The sequence below is a fragment of the Orycteropus afer genome, unplaced genomic scaffold, assembly GCF_000298275.1.
Source record: "Orycteropus afer afer isolate SDZICR_OR568_19922 unplaced genomic scaffold, OryAfe1.0 scaffold00064, whole genome shotgun sequence".
Taxonomy (NCBI): domain Eukaryota; kingdom Metazoa; phylum Chordata; class Mammalia; order Tubulidentata; family Orycteropodidae; genus Orycteropus; species Orycteropus afer.
The window spans coordinates 12,105,294-12,127,553 of NW_006921651.1; the positions used below are offsets into that span (position 1 = coordinate 12,105,294).

Here is a 22,260-nt window from a genome sequence, read left to right on the forward strand (position 1 = left end):
ACAGTAGTTGCACACCTCAAAGAATATAGTCATTGTCACTGAATTGTACAGGTAGGAACTGTTGAGTTGGTATATTTTGCTGTGTATATTCTAAACAACAAATTTTTTTAATTTTTTAAAAAACTCATTATAGCCTAGGAAACCCTGTGGGGCAGTTCTACTCTGTCACATTGGTTGCTATGAGTCAGAATCAATTCAGTGGCACCTAACAACAACAACAACAACATCCTTTCTTCTGTTGATGAACATTTGAGTTGTTTCCAGATTGTGACTATGAGAAATAAAGTTGTAATAAGCATTTTTTGGACATGTATATTTATATTTTTGTTGTAAAAGTAACATGAACGTACAAGGAGAATTACAAATCAAGAAAAGAGAAAGAAAAAAAAAACACCCATAATCCCGGTGTCCTCATACAAGCATTTTAATAATTCCAACCAGTATCCCAGATAAAGGTGGAAATCTGGAGAACCGTGACTCCACAGGAAAACCTAGCATTGAAGTACAGTTCTTTATAGTACAGCTATTAGCATCATAACTCTTTGTGGTCTGTACTGTCTTCCCCACTAGACTTCAAGCTTGTGGAGGCAGGGACAATGAGGTGCATGCTTTGTAATGCAGAACCTGGCACCGGATGTGTGTACAGATGCTTAATAAGCACATGCTGAACGGCTTCCGGATTCCCAGGATTAGCAGTTTTATCTTCTTTTTAGAATGTTTTCACCGTGCCTGACGTGTTTCTGTAGAAGAGAGGCTGCTGCTGCTACTCTTCTGTTTTGTGTGGTCAGGAGACATCATCTGTAGCTGTTTATTCTCTCCCTCTTCAGGTGAATACCAGAGAAGAAGTGGAGGACCTGTGCCGCCTGGACAAAATGATAGATCTGATCATTCCACGTGGCTCTTCCCAGCTGGTCAGAGACATCCAGAAAGCTGCTAAGGGGATTCCAGTGATGGGGCACAGTGAAGGGATCTGCCACATGTACGTGGACTCAGAGGCCAGTGTTGATAAGGTCACCAGGCTCGGTGAGCTGGAGTCCCCTGCTTTATAGGGTGGAATATTTATCAGCTCCTTTGTGGCTCTGGAGAATGTTACTATAAACACATCTTTGTTTTCTCCCTTCAGTCAGAGACTCTAAATGTGAGTATCCAGCTGCCTGCAATGCTTTGGAGACTTTGCTAATCCACCGAGATCTGCTGAGAACACCATTATTTGACCAGATCATTGACATGCTGAGAGTGGAACAGGTAATACAAAGTCGTAGAACTACATGTCGCTTCTTATCTTCTGTTTCAAGATTTAGAAGCCTGTGGGATTAGTGCTTGACAGCTAGCTAGGAATAGCTGCCATTCCATTTGAGGCAATTTTAAAAAACAGTGTTTTTGAGTACCTATTGTGTACAGGATCTGTGCTAAAAACACAGGTGAGCAAGACATGACCCCTGCCCTCTACAGTCTAATAGATAAAACGAACCGATACCCAATAGCTTTATCATAAAGTGGAATGTGTGTTAATTGCTAAGAGGGTTCAGAGATAAGACAGGTCACATGGTAGCATGTTGAGTGAACTATTTTTGGCAACATTTTATTCAGGCAGCAAAGTGTAAAGTTCATGTTTCTAACACTCTTTTTTGGGTTGGATTTGAAAAGATTGCAAAAATGTTTTCAAACAAGAAATTTACATGCATCCACCCCTTCCTTGAAGAAGTCTTCGGTTATCAACGTTAGTATCATCTTAAAGCATTGTAAGCTTTAATACCTTGTATCATGGCAACCTTTAAGAGTTATATCAACCAGCACATAATAAAGAAAGTACCTGCTGGCCTTGGTTTCTTTGAGTCTCAGACTTTCTCTTCCCCTCCATCCTTGTGCTGGAAAGGAAGGCTTTAGTCAGCTTGTGAAACAGGGCACAGTCTCAGTGCAGACCTGAAATAATTGTTTTGGAAATACACATGTCCCACACAGATTAAATTAAGGAATTAGATCCCATAGCCAGTCAGTTCAGGGCTTTACTTTGCATCAGTGGCCTGTTTGACTAGACACTCAGGTATGCCAAATACCGTACTAGACTGGACTAGACAGGAGGAAAGCTTCCCTTTAACCAGGACTAAAGTCCCCAGTTCTGATTCTGGCAGACCCACATTATCTCAGTCATCCTCAGGATTGCCTTGAAATTCCTCAAATCACCTTTGTATTGTAGGAAGTAAACCCAGAAGGGTGCCTTGCACAGACCTAGGGATCTCAGGAATGAGCTTCCGGTCCTAGAGGAAGATGGTTGGCCCTAGTCCTTGAGGAATTGGGGGGGACCCAGATAGGAAACCGCAACAGGGCCTCTAGGATAACACAGACAAGACAGTTCATTCTTTGTAACTTGAGCCAAGAGTTTGGTCCCAAAGAAGCAAGACATGAACCCTGTCCTGGGGTAATCTCAAGAAAACAAGGTCCAAGTATGATCAGGATTGTGACTGAGGCCCTCAGTGACCAGTTTCGACTCTTAAAATTCCTGTAACTTCCCAGAGTCTGGAACTGAGCCAAACCTAGACTAGGTGAAGCCAGATTGAGTAAGAAATCCAACAGGTGACCACAGCGTGAGGTCCTGAAAGAACCGAACCAAATACTGTTTACCTCTAAAGCATGCTTGGGACTTCTTCAGGGTAAATGGAATAGAAATGTACTCCTTTTCTTATGGGTCCAACGTCTAGGTCCCATATACAGAGAAGGGAGTTTCTATCATAAAGTGTTCATTTTAGTAAAATGCCAACAGTCCGAGGCTTATGCCCATAGCCCATTCGATGCCTTATGCATTCTAAATGATGAGGGGCTTCCTGCTTCAGCCCTGCCCAAACTTTACCGAGGACCCATTGCTGGTAAGTGGCCAATCAGTGTTTTCAGAAGCCAGTGCATCCTGGATGCAAGAGGCTGCCTCTTGAAGCAGTTTATTATCCAGTCCACATGAGCTGTGGTTTTATACCTCACATAAATATTCATCATAAGGAAGAATCCTTAAGAGGCATCTTGCTGTTGGATCCTAGAGGAAAAAGTGTGAACATATTTTTGTTGTTTTTATATTTTGCCCTGGACTTCCCCTGTTCCAGGTGAAAATTCACGCAGGCCCCAAGTTCGCCTCCTATCTGACCTTCAGTCCCTCTGAAGTGAAGTCACTTCGGACTGAGTATGGGGACCTGGAGTTGTGCATTGAAGTGGTGGACAGTATCCAAGAAGCCATTGACCACATCCACAAGTATGGCAGCTCCCACACGGATGTCATCGTCACAGAGAACGGTCAGTGTCCAGATGCTTCATGCTTTTTCTGCTTTGATCTCCAAGGTGGCCTCATTCTCCTCAGCCCCTTTCAACCTGCTGGAAAACATAGTCTGAAGAGACTAATGATAGTGCCCAGTGTAGGTTGCCTTTGGTGGTTTACTGAGAGCTTTCACATAGATTTTTGTTTTAATTGCTGTTGAGTTGATTCTGATTTATTGTGACTCTATGCATATCAGAGTAGAACTGTACTCCATATCTATCATATAGGGTCACTATGAGTCAGAATCAACTTAGCAGCAGTGAGTTTGGTTTTTGGTTTAAAGATGACTTACTGTGTGTCAGAGGCATTATCATTTAATCCATCCAACAGTCTTATGAGGTACTTGGAATAAACACATTTTACAGAAGGAAACAAGGCCCAGGACCCACTAGTTAAGAGCAGAACCAGCTGTACATTCATTCATTCATTCATTCACTCCACAAATATATATTGAGTGGCATGCTGTTCTGGTTACCTAGTGACTCTCTGACATTAATATACCACAAATGGGATGGCCTTAACAAACAGTTTATTCTCTTACAGTTTGGGAGGCTAAAAGTCCAAGTTCAAAGTTTCAGGCTCTAGGGGCTGTGTGAAAGCCCCTCGACCTTGGGCTTCAGCTCTGCCTCTTGCTCCTAGCCCACTGAAACAAGAGGCATCTTTTCACTCAGATAGCTACCGGCTGCTGGGGCTAACAAGCCCAAGGTCGACAAATAAAAAAGGCACAGTCCTGATGTTACCAAACCACATGGCAGGCCATTAACTTAAGTCCATTGTAAGTCCCAAGGTTGGCAGAGCATAGCAAGCTGCTGAGTCACAATATGGCTACATGCAAGGTCCAAGCGTGCCATAGGCTAGAGACCATTCCCAAGGCTGGTTCTTAAATACAGGAAGCAGACCACATTCCCAAAGGCAGCTACTCAGCTGCTTGTGGTAGATCCCACCATGGAGCTGATTGCCAGTCTCATCATGGGGAATAACTACCACCAGCTGCCCAGCCACTCAACCAGGCCCAGCCAAGTTGACACACAAACATAACCATCACACATACCTAGGTGTCAGACACTGGAGATACGGTGATGAAGGAAGCCAGAATGACCCCCGAGTAGAATTTAGTCAGCTCACTGGGGAATCACAGTGATATCACTAGAATAATTAGTATCATTTACTGAGCACTTACCATGTGTGGGGTAAGTGTTCTGTGACATCAAATCATTTCATCCTCTCCACAACCCTGTGACGTAGGTAATTTCCATCTACTCTCACACAGAGAGAGGTTCAAAAACCTGACCAAGGTCACCTAGCTTGTAATTGTAGAGCTGGAGTTCAGACCTAGGGCTCATGCTGTTAATCCTGATGCTGGGCTGTAACTAGGTAGTGTATCACCCAAATCAAATCTCAATAAAAAGTTAAATGAGTAAGAATTGAGGACACAGCCAAACCTTGTAGGGAAAAAAATCCTTGGGATAAGAACACCCTTCACCAACTTATTAATAGATGATATAACAGCAATGAAACTTAATAAAAAAACAGATTAAGCCCAGAGACAGGTGAGCACAAAGGGGATGGGTGGTGGGGGGAGTTGAGGTGGGAGTAGATGCCATCCCCTGTGAAGATCACCAAGGAACTGAGGAAGCTGGCAGAGACCTGGATCATCCCCCACAGCCAATGGAGAGACAGCCTTCCCCTAGAGCCAGTGACCTGAATTCAGACTTCAGCCACACAAACTTGGAGAAAATAAATTTCTGCCCTTAAAAGAAATGATGTAAACCCACACCTGTGGCTTCCAGCCAAACAAAAGGCAGGCATATGAGGTGAACATTTACACTAGGTAGATACAGTCCTTGGAGAGAGCAATCATGGGAGAGTAGAAGGGCTGTGTATGCACATAGCTTGGGGCAGGAGTGCATGGAGGGAAGGACACAGGGAAGAGGTAACTATGGGGAAGAAGTGGGAAAGGAGCTGTTGCATTGTGGGAAATTGTAGTCACAATTTACCAGGCTACTGCTTCTTCCACAACACCGTGACTGATGAGGCCAGTCTGCCTTCTTCTGCGGATTTCTTATAAGTCCATGTGAGGGGAACACGTGAGGAGACTCCTCGGGAGCCTGAGCACTGTTCAGGTCAGTCGCCAGTGAGTGGTTAGAAGCACAACTGTTTTCATGGGTCATCCTAACATTCCTTTTTCTCTTCCTCTATGCTACAGAGAAAACAGCCGAGTTCTTCCTCCAGCACGTAGATAGTGCCTGTGTGTTCTGGAATGCCAGCACTCGCTTCTCTGATGGCTACCGCTTCGGGCTGGGTAAGAAAGACTGCAGTCCAGGGAGACAGGAGGCCCTTGGGAATTGGTATATGGTCCAAGGAGCATGGTGAAGGCACAGGCTTAATCAGGATCATGGAGGCAGAACTGTGGAAGGTTGGGATTGCAAGACAAGGTGAAAGAATAGTAACAGCTGCCCTTGGTTGGTAGAATTCTTGTGCTTTAGGCATGTCACATGTGAAACCAAAAAAAACCAAACTCACTGCTGTCAAGTCGGATCCGACTCATAGCAACCCCTCCTTGGGTTTCCGAGGTCGTATCAGTACAGAAGTAGATCACCCAATCTTCCTTCTGAGGAGTGGCTGGTGGGTTTGAACCATCAGCCTTCTGGTTACCACTCAAACACCTTAGGCCCTACACCACCAAAGCTCCCATGTCACATGTAAAGAAGGTACCAAAAATCAAACTCATTGCCATCAAGTTGATTCAGACTCATAGGCACCCATGGAGTACCTGGTGGGTTCCACTGACCTTTCTGTTAACAACTGAGCACTTAACCACTGAGCCACCACGGTACACCTATTTCCTTTTTCAGAAATGGGAAAACTGAGATTTAAAGAAGTGAGGTAACTTGCCCAGAGTCACACTGCTGGCCTCCAGAGCCAGATGTGTGCAATCCCAAGGCCCTGGTTGCTCCCCCCACAGTATGGGCAGACCTCGTAGCCCCATCTTCAAGCACAGGGCGCAACAGGAGCACCTGCTAAGGTCCTTGAGAACAGTGCCACTGCAGGTAGATTTCTTCAGAGTGGCACAGCCATGTTGCCTCAGAACTAGAACCCATCCTCCATGAGGGTAGGAAAAAGGAAGGTGCTCGTACAAGCCCAGGGCTGTAAGGTTAACTTCAAAACAGATTTTGAAAGAAGAAAGCATTAGAATGACACTGTTTTTTCCCCTTCTACCATTAGTTATAAAATCTTCAGCCCCCTGTGTTCTAGGAGTTATTTTCAGGCAGTTGCGGGTTTTCAGGGGAACCATTATACAAAGCTCCAAGAAGACATTTACGACACATTTTCTGAATATTTGAGAGTTATTTCAACTACTTAAAACATTTTAATCCCTCTGAACTTTTGAATAAACGCTCTGCCTGTAGAAATAGTTCTTGCTGAATTGTTAAGTTATTAAAAGGAATTTTAGTCAGTTATTCTTAGTCATTGGACTCTATTTTTAGTTTCCTCGTTTCTGTTACGTTGGGTTGATTTAATTATCACATCACTGGCACTGGTCTGTGTACTCCATGTTCTTGAAGAAGAGATAGCAGCATCCTTTTAAGGGCTGAGGTGTCCCAGCTTTCAAGCAAAAATCCGGGATGTAGGAAAAGCAAAAGGCCGTTCGGTTGTCCTTCTAGCGCCAGCTGAGAGTAAACACTCAAGCTCTGGCTGAGTTCTATGCCTGTGGAACACGTCTGCAGCAGTGCCTGCAAATACTTATTGGGTGTTTACTGTGTGCCTCCGCCATTCACCCGTCAGGTTCCATACTGTGGTGGCCTGCTTGTTGCTATGAGGCTGCAGGCACCAGTATTTCAAATACCAGCAGGGTCACGGGTGGTGGACAGGTTTCAGCAAAGTTTCCAGACTAAGAAAAAAGATCTGGTGATCTACTTCCAAAAATTAGCCAAAGACAATGTTATAGATCACAGTATGTGCTATAGGAGCCCGGTGGCACAGCTGTTAAACACATGGCCACTAACCAGAAGATCAGCGGTTCAAACCTCCCAGCAGCTCCACAGGAGAAAGATGTGGCAATTGGCTTCCATAAACATTTACAGCTTTAGAAACCCTACTGGGTAGTTCCACTCTGTCCCATAGAGTCACTGTGAGTCAGAATCAACTTGACAGCAGTGGGTTTTGGTTTGGTTTGGCTAGTGCTGGAAGATAAGTGGCCCATGCTGGAAGATGCCCAGCACCCAGAGGCTGCAGCAGTGGGCTCTAGCATACTGACAGTCAGAGCATGCCCAGGAGCTGCCAGCACTTCATTCTGTTACGCGCAAGGTCGCCAGGAGTCAGAACTGACTCGGTGGCAGCTTATACTCTGCACTGTGCTAAATGCATGACATAGATTCTCTCACTTAGTTCTGTAAAGTAGATACTGTTATTTTCCAGTTGAAAAAAAATGAAGCACAGAGGGAGGAGGTGAATAACTGGCCCAAGATCACCTCGTGCCTATGATATTGAACCTGGTGGTCTCCCTCTCCTTGCCACCCACTGTTCCCAGCACATCCCCACTGAGGTCTTTGTACTCGCTCTTCTGTCTGCCTGCAGCATCTCCACCTGATCCTCCCCTGGCCAGCTCATTCTCATCATTGAGGTTTCAGCACAAGTATAACCTCCTCAGGGATGCTCTCCCTGACCCCCTTACCTAGTAGACTTCCCACCTCCCATCCTGGCATGCAGTCTCTGTCTAGTACCCTTCACTGCTCTTAATCATCACCTGAAATTATTTACTTGCCTGTTCTTTGGCTGCCTTATGCACAAGAATATATAAGCTCCATGAAAACAAGACCTGTGGCTATTACTCATCCCACCACCCCCAGGGCCCAGCACACTGCCTGGTGCGTTGCATATGCTTAGTAAAGTTATGATGAATGAAGGAACCCTGCTTCCACCGTAGACAGTGCAGAACACTGAGCCCGACCCAAGTAGACCCTGGCATTCCCCTAGTCTAAGCCTGAGCAAGAGGGAAGGGAAATAAACTATGACCCTATTATGTATTCAGTTCCTATGCAGTGAGTGCTGACATGCTCAGAATTCTGGGAGGGTACTAAGAATTCTAGGATTTAAAGAATTTGGGGTAGATGAAGCCTCCATACTAAGCAATGTTGTACACTTCAGTACATGCCCAAATGTCAAATTATGCTACACAGTTCACATGGTGAACTTACATCAGAGACACCTGTAGTACTGTCAAAATTCTAGTATTGTCTAGTATTGGAATACAGTCCAAAAAAGGCCCACACAGTGTGTTTCATAAGAAGGAGGAAGAGTCCATCATGACCAGAGAAAATACAGTTATGGGGAGGTAGAAGTCCAGCTGGATTGGGGTGGATGGGTCAGGAGTTGGCAAGGAGAAAGGAGAATGAGACATAGGTCTGGCAGGTGGACAGGAAACAAGCTGTGAGATGCTACATCTGAATCTGTCCCTTTTGCAGGAGCTGAGGTGGGAATCAGTACATCGAGAATTCATGCCCGGGGACCAGTGGGACTTGAGGGACTCCTTACTACCAAGTGGTTGCTACGAGGAGTGGACCATGTAGTATCAGATTTCTCAGAGCATGGAAATTCAAAATATCTTCATGAAAACCTCCCTATTCCTCAGAGAAACACCAACTGAAAGCATTCAGAGAAGAACCAGGAAAACCCAGGAATGATCCAAGAGATTTTCACAGTTAACACTTGTCTTGATCTCAGGGGATAAGCCAGGTCTTGTCTCCCAGTTCCTGGAAGGGCTTGGCTGTTAGAAAGTGCACCTAGATGCTTCTGGGCTCAATTGAACACCATTAGTCTTGGCTCTCTTCCCCCCTGCCTTTTTTTTTTTTTTTTTTTTCAAGTAAGATAATGATTGCTGCAGTTAGGGACTTCGCTTTGCCCAGTCCAGTTCCCTTTAGTGATCAAAGCAGAAAGGTGCTGTTTCCCCACATAGAGACAATGGCCACTTATCACCTCAGTGAGGTAAAGGCTCCTTGGTATTTGGTTGGTACTAAAGCCAGTGATTCCTCATAAGTCTTTTCACATTTCATTTCTTTCATACTCAGTCATCTTTGAAAAGGAAAGATTGGGCATTTCAGAAGAGGGGCAGGTCTTTTTAGAAACGATCATAAAAGCAAACAGTCATTTCTACTGCCAAGCTTGGCCTTTTATATTTGTGGAGTAAGCAAGCATTCCAGGTGCTTGCAGCCTGTCCTGGTCCTAGAGATGCAGCGTTGTGTGTGGTCCAGTAGGTACCTCGGGTTGGAGACAGTGAGGTGCAGGCTTCCAGGTGTTCCCACTTAGCAGGAGGAAAGGCAGCAACAGCTGTGCTTGAGATTTTTATATGAATTTTGTCATCCTCCTCCCCCTTTCCCTCCAAAACAAAAATTATAGGAGTATTTTAATACTTTAAAATTCTGCCCCCCCCCCCTTTTTTTTTTGAGAAATAAAGTTCTTATGAAAAACGTGTGCATGATGGAAGTTTTCTCCCTTACTGCTGTTATCGTCTTCCTCTTCCCTCATGAACCTTGTGCCCCCACTTTAAGGCTCTGTCCCTTCTCAGGGGACTCTGACTGCCCGTTCTTGGTGATGGGAAGTTGGGTGGGAGATGGCATCTGCCTCAACAGTGTCAGGGGTAACAGCACAGGCAAGTCCCCAGGGGAAAGACTCTGACTGGCAGAGAGGAAAGGAAAATGGGAGAGGAAACCCCAATAGTTAAAAGACCAAAGTGTAGGGATAGTCTGAAGTTAGTGGATGTCTGTGACGTGTGTCGTGCCCACACAGCCTCCCTAGATGGGCAGCCCTATTACCTCAGCCACTCAGATGGCCATGGCCCAGTTTAGATCATTAGTTACTTCACTTTGGATGTAAGTAACTCCCATGATCCTCCCTGCCAGCTCCCATTGCCCTAGGATTGCCTATTCACAGATGGTTTTTTGTTTGTTTGTGCAAAAACGACAAGGAGGCCACATGTTCTGACCTCCTCTAACGCTACAAGAGGAAGACAGGATTACCAGCAGTAACCCAAGGCCTATTCCTGCAAGGCCAGACATGCTGCCTCCCCGCTCCAGCCCTTGCTCCAACTATTCCTCCCAAAGCACCCACCACCTCTCTCCTGGGTTCAGTAATTCACTGCAGTGGCCACACAGAACTCACGGATTACGGGGTTTATTAGGGAATCACCAGGCTACAACTCAAGTTCAGGAAGAACACTCAGTCTCTCTCTCAGCCCACTGTCCCTCAGCCAACAGTCTCTCACAGTCTCTTTTCCAGCAGTGCTGGTCCCTCGGTGTCTCACAGCAATGCATGTCTCTTTCCCAGCAGCACGTGTCTCTTTCAGGGGTGCATGTCTCTTTCAGCAGCACGTCTTCCTCCACCAGCAGTCAGAGAGAGTTCTGCTTCCAGGAGGCCTCCTTTTGAGCCCGGAAGGGTGGTCAAACTAGCCATCACAGCATCAGAACTCTAAGCATGTGAGAGAGAGTGGGAACCTCCCAGAACATTGTATTGTGCCACGCCCAACAGAAATGACCCAGGTGGATAGCTCCTCAGTTGCTCATAGAAAATCCCACCTTGGAGTTTACAAAGACTATGGGTAGAAAAGCCACACTAAGTAATTTACTACACTGCAGTTTGCTTTTTTAATGTGCTTGGGGTGCAAATTTGCAAAGCAGATTTGTTTTACATTGAACAGTTCATGCACATTTGATTCACAGCCCGATTACCATCCCCAACCATAAAACCTTCGCCTCTCCTCCCTGTGACTACCCCTCCCCGTGCCCTTCTTATCTGTGCATTCCTGTCTGTCCAGCTTTCCCTCTATAAAAGAACGTGACCCCACTGATGTCTCATGGCTGATTGATCTAAGGGGTGCGTCTCCCTAGAGTAGGTGGATGCATCGCCCTGGGGTAGGTGTTCTGCATGTAGGTCTTTCTACTCATGGCCTAAGAGCCAATCCATGGAAGTGAGTCAGTTTCTAGGCCTGAAGGATAACCCTGGGCCATAGTCTTGGGGGTTCCACTGGTCTCTATCCAACCAGTTATTCTGGTCATTTTTGTTCACTGACAATTCTAACCCCTTACCTCTCCCCCCGGCCCTCAGTCCAGCTCCTCTTAGGACCCCTGGTGCCAGGGAGCCTGCAGTTGAAAGATTTCTTGTCTCAGGGAGGCCTCCTGAAGAAACAAGCACTCCTGCTTCTGCTTATCCTCAGGATGTTGTATCCACACAGGAATTACAGGGTCTCATGGAACATGTTCCAGGGCTGGCTCCTTAACAATACCTCTCATCCCAGCTCCACATGGTGTGGTAAGTTACCCTGCCTGCCCTGCCCTCAAGCCAAAACAAACCCACTGCTATCGGGTCAATTCCAGTTCAGAGTAGAACTGCCCCATAGGGTTTCCAAGGCTATAATTTTTGAGTGTGTGTGGGGGGTGAAAGTTGACAGAGCAAATTCATCTTCCATACAGCAGTTCACATATACTTTGTCTCATGACATTGACTGTAATCTCCCACAATGCAACAGCTCTCCTCCCCATGGCCACCTCTTTCCTGTGTCCTTCCCTCCCATGCGCTCTTTTTTTTTTTTTTTTTTCCCCTATAATTTTTTTTTTTTTTTTTTTTTTTTTTTTTAGTATTTGGGTGAAGATTTACAGAGTAAATTCACTTTTCATACAGCAGTTCACATATACTTTGTCTCATGTCATTGACCAAAATTTACAATGCAGCAGCTCCCCTCCCACTTCCTCCCCATAGTTACCTCCTCCCAGTGTCCATCCCTTCATACTCTTCTGCACCCTGAGAGGCCCATTGTCAGCCAACCCTGTATATGATCTTGGATACACTCTCCATTTAAGACATACATAATTGTTTAGCTTGTTCACCCATCTATCCGTCCCTATACCCATGTTTGCTTTCATTGACAACTCAGTATTGTATTTACAAAGGGGTTCATATTTGTTGTTTGTACTGCCCATGTAACTCTCTCTGTCTTTCTCATCCTCAATGCTGCCATATTGGTCACTCACATTTGGTACATTGCCCTTCTCTTCACCCAAATCAATATTTATCTCTATCTATCTAACAGCATTCCCTCCCCTTCCCTCCCACCCCTGATAACCAACAAAGAAAATGTCCTCCAATATATAAACCTTTCCTTAACTTTCACAATAACGGACTAATACAATATTTGTCCTTTTGTGACTGACTTATTTCGCTCAGCATAATGTCCTCCAAGTTCATCCACGTTATGCGGTGTTTTGCAGATTCTACATTATTCTTTAGCGTTGCATAGTATTCCATTGTGTGAATGTACCAAAGTTTGGTTATCCATTCCTCAGTTGTTGGACATCTAGGTTGTTTCCAAGTTTTGGCTATTGTAAATAGTGCTGCGATGAACATCGGCGTGCATATATCTGTTCTTGTTATGGCTCTCACTTCTTTAGGGTATATACCTAGTAATGGGATGGCTGGGTCAAATGGTATTTGTATTTCCAACTTTTGAAGGAATCGCCATACTGCTTTCCACAATGGTTGTACCATTTTACAGTCCCACCAGCAGTGTATGAGAGTCCCAATCTCTCCACAACCTCGCCAGCATTTGTTATTTTCTGTCTTGTTGAACCTCCCATGCACTCTTGCCCTCCAAGCTGTCTCCCTGTGCATACACAACCCTTCTATTCTCCCACGATTGATCTCTCCAAGAAGTATATCTGTTGTTGTTATGTGCCGTCGAGTCAGCCCTGACTCATAGCGACCCCTCCTTGGGTTTCCGAGGCAGTATCACTACGGAAGTAGGATTGCCCAAACTTCCTTCTGAGGAGTGGCTGGTGGGTTTGAACCGCCAGCCTTCTTGTGAGCAGGCAAGTGTCTTAACCACTAAAGAAGTATATCTACCTAATGTAAATGTTCAAGGCTATAAATCTTTATAGAAGCAGACTGTTTCATCTTTCTCCCACAGAGCAGCTAATGGGTTTGAACCTGCAGACTTTGTGGTTAGCAGCCGAATGCTTTAACCACTGCACCACCAGAGCTGCCCTGCCCTCTGAAAGGGAAATTCTGGCATAACTTGCCTGAAAAGGCAATAAACAAGGTCCTTGAAGCTCGCAAATACCACACACAACTACACAACAAATGCCCCAGGAGTCTAAAATAGAAAGCGATGAGGCCTTGGACCCTTGGAAAAGACCACTAAGAAGGTAGGCCTGGGTCTGGGCGGGCTTTGAGAAAGATGAGTCCTAGGAGGAAGGAGTGGGGAGAATCTTCAGGCAGGGGACTGGTGCCAGCAAAATCCAGAGATGGCAAGTCTAGGGAACTGCATAGATGCCAGTTTAGGGCAGAAGGTTTATGTGGGTAAACAGGAAAGTATTCCATCCTAGACAGCCGGTGTTGATATCATCTCCACTGGAGGCTGTTCTTAGGGACTGGAAGCAGGGTACAGTTTAGTTTGGAAAACACAGGTAAAGCTCAATTATCCCAACAAGGCCGCTTCCCCCTATGTGGCAACCTGGGGCTTAGTCAATTTCCACAGAGATCAAGGACCATCAGGTGGTTTCCTGTTTCCACCAAAGACAGAAATACTCAAAAAAAAGCCGGGAGGCAATCATAGCGTCACAAGTATCCCCACCAAGTCAGTCTTCTGGTACTTACTGGCTTGCCTGCCCTACCTGTAGGAGAGGGCCTTTTATTCTGAAATCTCTCTTATTGTGTCCTACTACTTCCTTTTCCTGGCCACTGCCTCCTAGCTAGGGGGCTCTGGTAGGGTAATGCCTAAGGCACTTGACTGCTAATCAGAAGGCTGGTGATTCAAACCCACTAGCCACTCCTCAGGAAGAAGGATTGGGCAATCTACTTCCATAGTGATACTGCCTAAGAAACCCAAGGAGGGATCACTATGAGTTGAGTACAACTCCATGGCACATAACAACAACACCTCCTAGCTATTTCTCTCTTCCCTTGCCCCTGGTCCTGGATGACAAAATGGGCCGTTAAACCAACAATCCTTAAACCCCTTCTCCCCCTCTGGGATATGTAAGACAAAAAATGTCCTGATTATTCAAGCCAGTCTTGGGGTTTCTGTTACTTATAGCCAAAATTTTCTCAACTGATACATTATGGAGGCATTTACAAAATTGTTTGTATGGAAAGAAAGGTGGATAGCAAAGGACACTATAATAGATGAGCTCTGGTGGCGTAGTGCCTAAGGCATTTGACTGCTAACCAGAAGGCTGACGGTTCAAACCCACCAGCCACTCCTTGGAAGGAAGGTTGGGCAATTTACTCGCTATGAGTAGAATATGACTCAACTACGCTGAGTTTGGTTTTGAATTTTGAATTAGACTATGATAGAAATGAGCGATTTGCCCTTTATCTCTTATTTTATATGCTCATCTTCCCATGAGCTTTGTGGTTCAGGGAAGGCTGGTGATTTCCCTCTACCACACCATTTTGGGTGGTAGTCACATGACTCAGGCCTGGTTAATCAGAGTATTCTGTTCCCTTGCTTACAATGATTACTTCAGGTCTGACCCTGTGATCTAAACTTGACCAAACATGCTGTTTTTAGGTGCCGTTGAGTGAGTTCTGACTCATAGTGACTCTGTACAACAGCATGAAGCACTGCCCAGTCCTCACAGTCTTCACTGTGTTTGCACCCATTGTTGCAGCCTCTGTGTCAGTCCGTCGCATTTAGTCTTCCTCCTTTGTGCTCACCCTCTACTGAGCATGATGTCCTTCTGTTACTTGAAATGTTTACTATGATAATTAGGAAAAGTGAAATCTCTTCCTCCAGGGTTATGAACTGTAAGTCTCAAGGAGGTCTGAGGCTGACGGTATCCATTCTGCCTACCATGTAGAGAGAGATTACGTAAGAAGTACCCAACACATAGGAAAGGGAATCAGGACATATAGAGAGAGTATATAGAGAGAAATACAAGATTTTTTTTCCTATCTTGTTGCATCTGTGCCTGAAGACCACCTCTATGCTCAATCCAATAATTTTCTTTTTTGCTTATGCTAGTTTGAATGGGCTTTCTATCCTTTACATCTAACAAAATCTAGATAATACACCTGGGTTCAAGTCTCTGTTCTGCCACTTATTAACTGGGTGACCTTGGGCAAGTTACTTAAATTCTGTAAGCCTGTTTCCTAGTGGGAGCATTGACAGCCTTTTATCATAGTAATGCATATACTTGGCACAGCACTGTCACTCAATAAGCGAGAGATGGTCACTTGCTGTGATTTTTCAGATGCCTATCTGTGTGCTACCTCTGCCCTGCCTGAGAGCCCAGAAGTTTCTGGTTACTCATGAGGCAGGGTAACAGTTTCAGGAGCCACATTTTCCCATGAAACTAAGTCTGGTTGCACCCCGCCCTCCAAAAGCCAAGCCTTCTCCCCACATCCTCCCATGAACAATGAGGAACAGAGCCACTGAGTCTGACCAAACATGTACACACCTGTAGTATATGGACCGGGGGCTCTGGTAGCATAGTGCCTAAGGCATTTGACTGCTAATCAGAAGTCTGGTGGTTCAAACCCACCAGCCACTCCTCAGAAGGAAGGTTGGGCAATCTACTTCCGTAGTGATACTGCCTTGGAAACCCAAGGGGGGGTTGCTATGAGTCGGGTCCGACTCGATGGCACATAACAACAACAGTATATGGACCACTGCTATTGAGAAGGCTGGGGATAGAGATGCAAAAAGAACATGAGGCAACAGAGACCCTATTCTGGGCCTGAGAAAGAGAAGGTGAGTTCAGGTGAATGTCATCCTCTGTCTGAAAGAAGACAGGTGAGGGCTGGAGGGGAGCAGGTCTACTGTACTTGGGGAGTGGAGGTGAAGCAGGCAACTCTGGGTTTCTAGATACTTGTATGTGAGCATGGCCATGAATTCTGGGCAGTACTTTGTGTCATGTTGTGGACAGTGCTCAGAATAGCAGCAGCAGGAGCTGGGGGAATGTTTTCAGGTACAAGTAATAGAAATCCCAGCTCAAACTAGTTTCGTCAAAAAAAAGAAGAAGGAGAAGAAAAGCATCTGTTTGTTTACTTAACTGAGGAAGTCCAGAGGTATAGTTCAGGTGTGGTTTGATCAGGGCTCTGGCTCTCTTTCTCTGTAGATTTCTGTAAATCAATGTTTCTCAAACTTTAGAATTCATCAGGATCACCTGCAGGGCTTATTGAAATAGATTGCTGAAAGATAGAAACAACCTAAATGAACATTAATGGGTGAATGAATGAACAAATGGCAGTATATCCATACAATGGAATATTATTCAGCCATAAAAAAGGAATGAGGTTCTGATACATGCTATGAAGTGGATGAACCTTGAAAACATTATGCTAAGTGAAGAGGCCACACACAAAAGCTCACATATTGTATGATTCGACTTACATAAAATATCTGGAATAGGTAAGGCCACAGAGACAGAAGAATATTGGTGATTACTAGGGGCTAGATGAAAGAGGGAATGACGAGCAATTGCTTCATGAGTACAAGGTGGTATTGGGGTGATTAAACTGTTTAGAACTAGACAGAGGTAGTAGTCACACACCATTGTGAATGTGCTAATAAACGTCACTGAACTGTTGTTTGTTGTTGTTGGATGCTGTCGAGTCATCTCCAACTCATAGTGATCCTATGCACAGAAGAACAAACACTGCCCAGACCTGTGCCAGCCTCACGATCCTTGCTATACCGAGCACATACTTGGAGCCACTGTGTCAATCCATCTCATTGAGGGCCTTCCCCTTCTTTGTTGACCCTCCACTTTACCAAGCATGATATCCTTCTCCAGGGAATGGTTCCTTCTGACAACATGACCAAAGTAGGTGAGATGAAGTCTGGCTATTCTCCCTTCCAAGGAGCATTCTGGCTGCACTTCCTCCAGGACAGATTTGTTAGTCTTTTTAGCAGTCCATGGTACTCTTAGCATTCTTCTTCAACACCACAACTCAAAAGTATCAACTCTTCTTCGGTCTTCCTTATTCATTGTCCAGCTTTCACATGCATAAGAAGTGATTGAAAATACCATGGCTTGTGTCAGGCGCACTTTAGTCTTCAAGGAGACGTCCTTGCTCCTCATCACTTGAAAGAGGTCCTTTGCAGCAGATTTTCCCAATGCAATACATCGCCTGATGTCAATACATCTTGACTGCTGCTTCCATTGGTGGTGATTGTAAAGCCAAGTAATATGAAATCCTTGACAACTTCAATCTTTTCTCCATCTACTGTGAAGCTGTTTAGTGGACCAGTTGTGAGGATTTTTGTTTTCTTTGAGGTGTAATCCATACTGCAGATTGTAGTCTTTAATCTTCATCAGTAAGTACTTCAAGTCATCTTCACCTTCAGCAAGCAAAATTGTGTCATCTGCATATCACGGGTTGTTAATGAGTCTTCCTCCAATCCTGATGCCATGTTCTTCATACTATCCAGCTTCTTGGATTATTTGCTCAGCATACAAATTTGAATAAGTATGGTGAAAGGATACAGCCTTGATGCACTCCCTTCTTGATTTATATTTATATAATAGTCACTGAACTATTTATTTTAAAATGGTTAATTTTATGTTGTGTGACTTTCACCTCAATAAAAAATACATATACATTGCAAATTGCCTTATCCCCAGTTTCTCATTCAGTAGGAGAAAAAAAAAAAGTGCTGGTCCGATAGAGCCTGGTGGAACCCCTGAGACTATGGCCCCTAGCTGCCCTTCAGGTCTGGAATTAAACCCACACCTGTGGTTTCCAGCCAAACAAAAGACAGCATATGAGTTGAACATTTACCTCAAGTAGATACACTCCTTGGAGAGAAGAATCATGGGAGAAAGAAGGGCTGCTTATGCACAGGGAGACAGCTCAGGGACCAGGAGTATATGGAGGGATGGACACTGGGAAGAGGTAACTATGGAGAGGAAGTGGGAGGGGAGCTGTTGCATTGTGGTAAACTGTGATCAATGACATAAGACAAAGTATATGTGAACTGCTGTATGGAAAGTGAATTTGCTCTGTAAATCTTCACCCAAATCACAATTAAAAAAAAAAAAAGAAAGAAAAGCTATCTGCTTTTAAACTGATGGTTCAATTGGGGGTAATTCTCTAGGAGGTACTTGCTTTTAGCAAAGGAGTTCTGTAATCCCAAACAACTAACCAGAGTGACATAGTGGAAAAAGTTTATGCTTTGGAGACACTGCTGTCTATAAATTGTGTGAACTTTTCAGACTTACTTTTGCTGAAATAGATCTGTCTTTTACTGTTCCAGTTTCCTTATTTGGAACAAGTAGATGCATACCTATCTTAAAGGGCTCCTTATCAGGTAATGGATTGGAACCACAGAAAAAGATCATGCAAGAAGCTCCACCAGTGTTAGCCACAGTTAGCGGTAGGGACCCCACCTGGAATATCTGTTTTTGTATTCATACAGGTGCTTTATGAGTAGCTACTCACTGTGCTTCTTGGGCATAGTTAGGGAGGTGGAAGGGTGCCTTCTCTGAGATCCATGGGTCATTAGGAGCACTGTATGAGGCCGGCAGCCTAAAATGATTTTATGTCTTCCTTGACACCAAACCAAGGAGCCTTAATGACACAGTGGTTAAGTGTTCAGCTGCTAACTGAAAGGTCTGCAGTTGGAACCCACCAGCTGCTTTGTGGGAGAAAGATATGGTAGTCTACTCTCATAAAGATTAAAAACCAAAGACCAAACCCACTGCCGTCAAGTCAGATCTGACTCATAGTGACCTCTCCTTGGGTTTCCAAGGAGGTATCTATGGAAGTAGATTGCCCAGTCTTCTGTCCAAGGAGCGGCTGGTGGGTTTGAACCGCCAGCCTTCTGGTTACCAGTCAGATGCCTTAGGCACTATGCTGCCCATGAGGCAGTTTACTCTGTCCTATATGGCCACTATCAGTAGGAATTGACTCTAGGACAATGGGTTTTACAGACCCTGGCCCATTTCTAAATGACAAAGGAGTATCATTGTTTTCACTTGCTCATAAAAATGCCCTGGAATCTCTGGTAGTGGAGAGTGGCTTTGCAATGTCTTTGCTACCAGTGCTTCTGGTAAAAATTGATGAGTAGCTTTATAACCACTCTGAATGGTATCTCCTTTAAGTTAGCAGAACTCCCCCATTAGTGACAGTGAGATTTAAAACTTCATTCCAGCTCAGTGAGCACCTTCTGAGGTGCTGGGAATAACATGCATTCCCCTCACCAATGGTTCAAAGCTAAGCCTGTCTGAGAACTACTGTTGTAACCCCAGATCTCTCTTCCCCTTTACCCCCACTCCTTATTGCCTGTTTTCTCCATTCCTAGGAGAAACCTTTTGGTTCATAGCAAGGCACCAAACTAGACAGAGATCGTCTTTCATTGATCTTTAGCTGCTGTCCCTGGAAGGAAGAGGCACCTCAGCCTCAGAAGGGCATCTCACTCTGGCTCCCGGGGTCCTCTAACACTAGAGGGCAGTCTGGCCTCACAGACCGAAGGAAGTCTGTCCTTCCTCGAGGCCCTGCGAAGCACCCAGCCCAGCCTACTGGGCCTGTTGTTTTGTTATGAGCCCTCAGTGGGCCCCGACTCACAGCGACCCCTCCTTGGCTATCACTATGGAAGTAGATTGCCCAACTTTCCTTCTGAGGAGTGGCTGGTGGGTTTGAACTGCCAGCCTTCTGGTTAACAGTCAAGTGCCTTAGGTACTATGCTACCAGAGCCTGCTCACCTGGAAACAACTTCCAGAGACTCCTTACTAAGAGGATGAGAACACAGGCTTTCTTGGGTTAAAAGCCACCTACTAGCTGTTTGACCTGGGGAAAGTGTCTTACCTTCTCTGAACCTCCATAATATTGACCCGTAAGTGGGTTTTATGAGATTGTATGTGAAGCACTCTAGCACAGTATCAAGTATATGGTAAACCTTCAATAACTGTTAGCTGTTACTATTAATTGTTCTAAGAATAGCTTTTTCTTAGGTCTGATCATTGCTCTTTTATTTAAAATCCAAGCATCTTTTCCCAGGAAATAGAGTGAAAACACTCTTAGGAGATAACTACTATGTACCAGGCACTATGCTAGGGGCTTATATATGATGTCACAATCAGTTCACACAACAACCTGAGTGAAGGAATTTTTAACTCTCATTTTACAGGACAGAAACTGAGAATCAGAGAGGTTGAGCAAATTGCCCATGGTCACACAGTAAGGAACCAGGATTCTAATCTTGGGCTTCAAAGTTCTTAACTACCGGAGGGGGCTATAGCAATAGTATTTCCCCAGAAGCTTCTTGTACCTTAGCCCCAATGCCAGTTGTGAGTCTGAAGAAGGAGGTTGTCATAGCTACTTACTGGACCCCTTTTCAAGTAATCAGATCCTAGGTCTGCTCCAGTTTTGCAAGAGGAGATGCTTGTCTGGAAACTTTCCCCAACACCTACCCTTGGAGGGAGCTGACTGCACCTTAATTATTTAGAGAGTCTCTAGACACTTGATACAATGAGCAGGTGTGGCTGCTTCTCTGACTTTCCCTGACATGCCTTTACTTACCTCTCTCCCCACCCCAAGTTGCCTATGAGGAAAAAGGTGGCATCGATCTTCTCCACATTGTATATGTGTCTCCCTCCTCCCTCATTCTCCATCCAGAGAATTATTTGTAAGAAGTGGACCACTTTCCTGCACACGTATCAAAATGTTGATTTGAGTTGTAATTGGTGGTATAAATAGGACCCTAACTAGTAAATGGAAGAATTGTTCCTTTCTATTGATACACTGTTCCTTTTTCTCTATTCTAAACTACATAGGCCAGACCTAAAGACTGCATTTGTGAGTTAAAAAGAAACAAAACCAGGTGACAAAAATATTCATACTACAGATTTTAACTATGTTAAAGAAAAATATGCTTAGAAGAAAGACTAGAAGGAAATAAGCATATAATGGTGGCATTTGGCAGATAGTTCTTTGGGAGGAAGCAGCTATTATTAAATTCAATGATTAGGGTCATGAATTTTCTAGGATCTGCTCCCTGCTCACGTACTCTCATCTGAGTGATTGCATATACCTCATCCCTTGGCCATCCATCCATCCGTTCATCATTCTCTTTCTCTTACTTCCAGGTCATGGACCAGTAGTGTGAGGTCATTGAGTAGCCTGAAATTATCCTGGTTGGGAAGAATTGTTTTCAGGTTTGTGCTGATCCTCTGTTTACACTGAGACTTTGCATTGTGCTTAGCCATTCAGCATCCCTCACAGCAGCCCAGCTTGATTTGAATGTAAGCCCAAATTGAATCCCTTGAATGCTAATTAATAATATTTTAATCATGCACTTCTTTGGAGTGAACCATTTGAAAATAATGAGCCATTAAAATTCTTGGTTTTGAATATTTATCAACTTAGAGGAGAGGCACATTACAAAATATTGAATAGAAAAAAAGTAAGCTATGAAACAGTATAATTAATATTTCCCAATTACAAATATTCGGTTAGAAAAAAGATTGGAAGAAAATGTATGGAAATACTATGAGTGATTCTTGAGTAGCTTGACTACAGTGAGTTTCTTTCTTTCATTTTACTTTTCTGAGTTTTCCAAATTTTTCTACTTTAGTGCTTTAATTATTTAAAAAATATTTGTCTTATTGTCATAGCCACTAACATTTCTTCCTTTGGGAAGTTATTGGTACAATGATGAAAATGAAATTTGTGATAATGATCTCTTCAATCTAAAGAGAAGCTTATTTTTCCATTCCCAGCCCCCTTTGTATTTCTTTTTATTTATGTCTTTGCAGGTGAAGAAGTCAAGGCTCAGAGACACCAACTGTTGTAGCCAGTGCAGGAGGAAGCTCAGATGGAACCCAGGCCTCTTCCTCCTTAGAGGGGGATGGTGGCCTCAGAGGAGACACTGGACTAATGGTTCTAAGGTGCCTTCCAGCCCATGTTCAGTCTGTCAGCCGTTGCACTGGTTTTGCCACCCTGTGCTCACAGCTCTCCCAAGACAA

The 22,260-nt window shown here is 44.4% G+C and overlaps 1 protein-coding gene across 1 annotated transcript in view; it reads left to right on the plus strand.

The window, feature by feature from the left end:
- The window catches only part of ALDH18A1 (aldehyde dehydrogenase 18 family member A1), a 43,600-nt gene extending 34,652 nt beyond the window's left edge, over window positions 1–8,948 (plus strand). Inside the window, exons 13-17 of the mRNA XM_007940013.2 lie at window positions 828–1,023; window positions 1,124–1,245; window positions 3,093–3,279; window positions 5,508–5,603; window positions 8,767–8,948. Of these exons, the coding sequence (XP_007938204.1) occupies window positions 828–1,023; window positions 1,124–1,245; window positions 3,093–3,279; window positions 5,508–5,603; window positions 8,767–8,948 (783 nt within the window). The remainder of the gene's footprint in view (window positions 1–827; window positions 1,024–1,123; window positions 1,246–3,092; window positions 3,280–5,507; window positions 5,604–8,766) is intronic.
- Window positions 8,949–22,260: the final 13,312 nt, after the last annotated feature.